Here is a 6832-nt window from a genome sequence, read left to right as displayed (position 1 = left end):
TTTCAAGGCAAGAGCAGAAACATCCTGTGTCACTGTCCTGTGTCACTGCCAAACTTAACAGATTGCCTTAAGGGGGCTGCCACCTTGCTCCAGCAATTCTTAATATTGGGAACAGTAATATCCGTCACAATAAATCAGTTTAGATTATCTCAGATTTGATAAATATTCTTTTATCTGGTGTTAGCACTGGACAACCATGCTGATGGCAAAGGGTGCCTGAGGCTTCTTGCAGCACAGAAAAGTAACTGAAAAGGCCAAGAAACTGAAAAGTACTGTAGACAGGAATAACTTACCAAACATTCCCAGATTTCAAACACTTCCAGATTTGTTACCATAATAATATAAAACTGGGGATGGGGGGTTGTGGGGGGAAGGTTGTGGGTTTCCTTTTTTTGTTTGGTATTTTTGGTGTTTTGTTTTGTTTTTGAGGTGGTTTTTTTTTGTTTTTTTGTAGAGGGGATATTTTCAATAAATTTTATAAAACTCATGGAGTGAAAATTATTTTATTCTTGCTCTGAGAGCAAATGTATTTGTCCTTTGACTTGCATTTCTCCAGTAGTGATCACCATATATGATGTGTGCTGTGTTGTCATTTCTGCAGCCAATCCTTCAGCATTCTTCACCAGTTTCTGGAAGGACAGATATGTACACCTGCAGTTTTCAGCCTTCTAAGGACTCATCTCTGTTCAAATTCTTACTATGAGGCAAAGTCAGTCTAAGAAGAGTCTGAGAATCAAAAGGAGGAGTTAAAAATTAAACCTCAGATTCATAAGTAGCTGATGTTTCTCCAGTCATTTTTGGAACAATCTTTCTTCTCTCCATCTGCAAAAAAATCACATCTGGCACTTGGGGTGCCACAGCCCTGAGGAGTGGGGAGCACTTGAAGCTGCTGTTAGAGGCTGGAGTGGCTGCTTGCTCTCTTTAGAGGCTCCTGGGCCCTGTGTGCCTGCTCACACATGCTGAGCTACAGACCCTGTCTGCCACAGACAGCGCTTGGGAACAGAAAGCAGAACGACTTGCTGAGATTGTCAGATAGAATAAAAATTTGTTTGGGGGGGTTCTGCCTCTTATCCCTTTTTTAATTTTCTCCCTTCTTTTTTCTTCTGCACACATAAAGCCCCCTGAATGGATTTATTGATCGTCATGGCCCGGTTTTGGAACAAGATTGGAAAGGAAGGAGAGTTGTGTAGTGAAGCATGATGAAGATTTCTCCATATCTTGATTAAACAGCTTTATGTTATGAGAAAATTGTAACTAACAGCCTGGGGAGAGAAGGAAATGTTTCAGTAGGCCATAACAGTTCCATGTTCTTTTAAAAGTCAGAGAAAAGAATAAACGAAAGCATAACCTCAGCCTTTCTTTCTTCCTTCTGCTTCAGTCGTAACAGAGCATAATAACACTAACTGGAAAAAAAAAATAAACTCTGTATTATTTCTAAAAAGCAGCACCATTTCAATGCTGTAAGATCCTACCCAGTCCCTTTTAGAAATTTTACTGGAGATCAATAAGAAGACATTAACAACTTCCCAGTCATAATGAATAATTTGCTCATTCGCTTTTGGGAGTAGTTTCCATAGGCTGGAATCAGGGAATGCTCTTTATAGACCCTGGGTGTGCACTATAAGCAGGCAGCAGTGACCCCTGCCTCTTTATTTACAATTGTAACAATTCTAAGGCTTTAGTCCTTTTAATCTTTACTAACCTCGAATTTGGGCCAGGTCATGAAGTTTAAATCAGTTATAAATTGCAAGTGTGTAGCAACAAGTGGTATCAGGATGGAGGCTACTGAAGTTTTAGAGAGTAGGCAGCAGATATATTGTTACTTTTAATATTATTGTAATAGAGTTCATTTTAAATTATACTCAGGCACAGTCTTTGTACTTTTTCAGCAGGAGCATTGCCATGTGTAAATTCTCACCCCACTCTGCAAGAGGTGATGCACAAACAAAAGAATAAAAGATAAGAAAACCATTTCAACTAAAAGAGGCTCAGAGTGATCATCTACTACCAGCTATGAAAAAGTTTCTATTATTTAAAAAACCATATAATGTTGGAACTGCAGGAAAACATGGTGCCAGATGGTGCTGAGGCAGAGGGGAGTGAGAAAGAGATGCATGGATATGAAATTTATGAATGGAAAAAGAAAATACAAAGGTATTCATACAGGCATATAATATTTACATAGATGCATTGATATTTACTTTCATACCTACATCACCATGATATGAGAATTTCTTGTATATACCATGTTTACCCTGTGGGTATTGTTTCAGAAAAATACCATAGGAATCCTCTTACAAGGTTCCCCACATGCCATACTTAAAAGCTTGAATTTTAATTTCAGAATAATTTGGCTGGTTACATTTACAGAAGAGTTTCGGACAGGCTGGAGTCCACTGTAAAGGACAGAGGAAGAGATGCGACAGCAAAGAAGCAAAATCAATAGAAATCTCAGTGTTTTATTTGTGAATTTGTAGAAAAGTTGACCTCTCTAAAATACTAAAACAGTGGCAGTCTGTAAGACTTGGCACAACCAGAAATTGAACTAAAGGCCAACTGTAATTTCCTGACTACAAAGTTTTATTGAATTAACTGAATTCTGCTAAGTGTTGGCCTTTGGTGCATGTTCCTCTTCTGAGTCAGTTTTCTTGTCAATAATCAAATACAAACCACTTGTCTTTAACCACTCCCAGAAGTGCACAAGCCTATTTCCCACAGGCCTCCTCCCCTTGGCTGAATGTGCCAAGCCTGGCAGCTGCTTTCTGTTCCTCAGCTGATGTGGCCCCAAGCAGAAGCCGCAAAACTTTCTCTGCACCACTGGTCTCAATGTATTGGGAAAATAGGAGAGGAGACTTGTCAGAAACAACCACCCAGCAGATTCTCTTTGCCTTTCCAGGTACTCATTGGCATCTTCAACAGCCTGTCCTCAGGCTTAACACACATAAACCAACCCACCCACCCAAAAGAAGAAAAGCAATTAGACTAAATTATTGAATTTCTCAATTTTTAATCCTATCATTGAGTTTATAACCTTAGCACCCCTCTTTTAGTCGCATGATAGAGGGAGAGCTGAGATATCCAGTTAAAATTTCAAGAGTACATCACAGTTGAAGCATATATGTATACAATACTTAATAAAACTATATATAAACTTTATAAAACTATACATATTCAAATATAAACGATGTAAAACTATATATATCTACTTAATAAATACCATAATACTTAATCAAAAGCTGTTCAAAACTTGATGTCTTTCTTGCAATGCTAACTCAGGTTATACCTTCCAGTATAAAGTAAATCTAAACTATTCCAAATAGAGTATTTTATAATAAGTATCAAGTTGGAAGTAGGAGAAGGAAAAGGGGCAGAGAAAAATAGGTGTCAACCATCTGACCTAGTATATTTTCCATTTGATGTATTTGAACGGTCATTTGCTTTGTGCAATTAACTTATTCTGTGCAGTTGAATGGGCATTAGGGAGCACCATACTAGAACAGCATGCAACGCTGCCTAAAACAAGAAAGCAGCTTAAATACTTAAAATTACTGGCATGCTTACATTGGAATTGCAATAACTTTTGAGAACTTCGGAATCGCTGTATTATAAGTATAAGGAAGGCAGTGTTTCAACTCTCTTGTGCAATGTAGTGGCTCTTAAAAGAGCCTTTAGGGTGTGCGAGGAATAATTCAGGACCACATCGAGGCAGGGAGCTCAGGCGCGCTCTCCGCGGATGCGGCGGGCCAGCTGGATGTCCTTGGGCATGATGGTGACGCGCTTGGCGTGGATGGCGCACAGGTTGGTGTCCTCGAAGAGCCCCACCAGGTAGGCCTCGCTGGCCTCCTGCAGCGCCATGACGGCCGAGCTCTGGAAGCGCAGGTCGGTCTTGAAGTCCTGCGCGATCTCGCGCACCAGGCGCTGGAAGGGCAGCTTGCGGATCAGCAGCTCCGTGGACTTCTGGTAGCGCCGGATCTCGCGCAGCGCCACCGTGCCGGGCCGGTAGCGGTGCGGCTTCTTGACGCCGCCCGTGGCCGGCGCGCTCTTGCGGGCAGCCTTGGTGGCCAGCTGCTTGCGGGGCGCCTTGCCGCCCGTCGACTTCCGCGCCGTCTGCTTCGTGCGCGCCATGGCTGCGGTGACACAAGGGGAGCTACCGGACCCGAGAGGCAAGAACGAAATAGGAATACCAGCACTCCCGCGGCCGCCTTTATAGCCTGCACCGCTCTCTGATTGGCTGGCAGGAATGCGCCGCTCCCATTGGGTGCTTTCGATTTCGAAAAGCCCGCCGCGAGAGGAGCGCGCGCGCGCCTTCACCAACGGCTGCCCGCTCTCACCCCCTCCCCCCCCACCCCCACCTGGGCCCGGCCCCCCCGCTCCTGTTCCGAGGGTGCGCGGTTCGTGTCGCAGTTTGTACAGAGCCCCTCAAACATAGCCCTGTACCGAGAAATGTTCCAACGGGAAAGGAGAAATCGCAAATTGTGCTGAGCTTAATGCATAGAAAATTCATGGTTTTTTTGTTTTTTGTTTTTTTTTTTTTTTTCTCGAATTGACCCTTACGTTTTTCCTAAATAGGAATCCCAACAGGAGTTTTGGGGCTTGGGTTTTCGTTACTATGGGGTGCGTGGGGTTGTGTATTGTGAGGAAAATTTGGTGGGAGAGGTTGGGTTATATAAACGGTGTTAAACTATATATATCCACCTAATAAATACCATAATACTTACTTTCGTCTGGCAGAGTAAATGTTTCGGGGATCAAACTGAATTGCAAATGAGGGTTTTCTAATCCAAAGGCGAATGGTTTCAAATGACCGGATCTTTCAGCATGCAAAGCATCCTTAGGTTGCTGCTGAAGCACAATGAGGTGTAAGGTGATTTTCCTTTTTCCTCACTGTACATGTGTGCAGTATTTCCCTGCTCGGGTGCGCTGTCGTTCGAGCCCGACAGCAGAAGAGCTCCCAGGTGAAAGGCAGGTACTGATACCACCTATGGACACCTCTGGGACCCTGAATTAAAATGAAGTGTATTCCTAACCTTAAACACAGCGAAAGCACAAACAATGAATGGTAAATTTCCTACACATGACATTCAGAGAACAAAGGGGACCTTTTTTGAACATTGAGAGGGGGACTTGAGAAGGTGATACCTCTAATGTTGCATTTACAATCGACATTACCTTTAAATATAAATAGGTGTCCACTTCTACTGAGGGGGAAAATCCTCTCTCAGATGAGATGCCAGCTTAGGTACCTTACAGCCCCCAACACGAAACAGGGGGCTACGCCTTTAGGGTGCTTGGCTAATTTTTTAGCTTTCTTAGCTAGCAAGTACATAGCCCCAAATACAGGACTTTTAAATAACTAAAACGGCTTCCTATTTATTAGTGAGTCTCTGGCCTAGGAGTTAAAAAAAAGGCAATCTTACAATATAGCAACGAGATACAAAGCAATTATTTAAGACTGGAAGCAATTAACGCGCCACTTTTAAAGCAACACAGCTCTTTTTCTGGTAAAGTGTGCGGCTCTTAAAAGAGCCTTTGTGATTTTTTAGGCGGTGGTCGGACAGGAAGGCGAGGCTTTAGCCGCCGAAGCCGTAGAGAGTGCGACCCTGGCGCTTGAGAGCGTAGACCACGTCCATGGCCGTGACCGTCTTCCTCTTGGCGTGCTCCGTGTAGGTGACAGCGTCGCGGATGACGTTCTCCAGGAAGACCTTGAGCACGCCGCGCGTCTCCTCGTAGATGAGCCCCGAGATGCGCTTGACGCCGCCGCGCCGAGCCAGGCGGCGGATGGCCGGCTTGGTGATGCCCTGGATGTTGTCGCGCAGCACCTTGCGGTGGCGCTTGGCGCCGCCCTTGCCGAGCCCCTTGCCGCCCTTGCCCCGGCCAGACATTGTGACAGTCTCGCTAACACCGCCGAGATGATCGGTGTAGGGCAGCGCCGCTCGCGCCGCGGCTTTTATGGGGTTTGGTCCGACCTGGTTGAAGACTGCAGAGGAAGGAGGCGGGGTTCCCGCCCATTTTTCCCGGTGCGTCACCGACGCCGGAGCATCGCTCGCTGTTGCCTGTTTAGGGCGCTGTAAAGTCCTGCAAGTAGAGCGAGGAATAATCCTCTTCCAGGAAAAAAATTGCATCGATGTGCGTGTTCATACAGTCGGAAAGCTTCCCCCCACCTGGATTTGTATAAACCATTTGCATATGTGCGCGTGTTATATTTTGTATCACTGGCAGGGGTTGGTGTGATTTACTAAAAATTCTTGTTATTTTCATTATTTCTTTTATTAATACTCTTGGTTAATTTGTATTCAAAGTGCTATAATCTTTGTTTCATGATTTTTAACGATTTCAGATCTCTTAACAACTTTAAATAATGTTTCATAATAATATTAATTTTATTAGTTTCTTTATTTTAATCTTCACCTCCCATTTCTTAAATATTCCAGTTTCACATCAGCAACCTTTGTCTGTAATCACATATTAACCAGAAGGTGGAATAGAACTTTTAAAATATTATTAAGGCTATATTAGTATGTGACTTCTGCTAGTTTTACTCATTTTGAGCTACTGCAGTGGGGTAAATTTTTGGGTTTTAATTTTTTGCAAAATGACCTTTACTATAACTATAGACTGAAATTTCTGCTCCTTGATTAGCAAAAAAAAAATCACTCTGGTTTTTACTATAGATTAGGCTTTCTGTTTTCTTCCTTCTTTTGTGTGTGTGTGTGTGTGTGTATCAATATTGGAAACAAAAGATATTCTGACTTATCTTCAGTGAATGTCAGAAGTGGTCTTAGGACATTCCAAATGTCATCATGTAAAAACATCCTGAGCTGGCACAGCTGAA

The 6832-nt window shown here is 43.3% G+C and overlaps 2 protein-coding genes across 2 annotated transcripts; both read right to left on the bottom strand.

Annotated features, from left to right (window-relative positions):
• Positions 1-3688: 3688 nt before the first annotated feature.
• Positions 3689-4138, bottom strand: LOC135442406 (histone H3). The gene has a single exon (XM_064702187.1). It carries the CDS (start codon positions 4123-4125, stop codon positions 3715-3717), a length of 411 nt encoding a protein of 136 aa, XP_064558257.1. The 5' UTR covers positions 4126-4138; the 3' UTR covers positions 3689-3714.
• A 1369-nt stretch (positions 4139-5507) lies between these two features.
• On the bottom strand, positions 5508-5996 carry LOC135442433 (histone H4). The gene has a single exon (XM_064702220.1). The coding sequence runs from the start codon at positions 5880-5882 to the stop codon at positions 5571-5573; it is 312 nt and encodes a 103-aa protein (XP_064558290.1). The 5' UTR covers positions 5883-5996; the 3' UTR covers positions 5508-5570.
• Between the last annotated feature and the right edge of the window lie 836 nt (positions 5997-6832).

This window comes from Zonotrichia leucophrys, chromosome 1A (genome assembly GCF_028769735.1).
Source record: "Zonotrichia leucophrys gambelii isolate GWCS_2022_RI chromosome 1A, RI_Zleu_2.0, whole genome shotgun sequence".
NCBI lineage: Eukaryota > Metazoa > Chordata > Aves > Passeriformes > Passerellidae > Zonotrichia > Zonotrichia leucophrys.
This window is presented reverse-complemented; position numbering and strand designations above follow the sequence as displayed.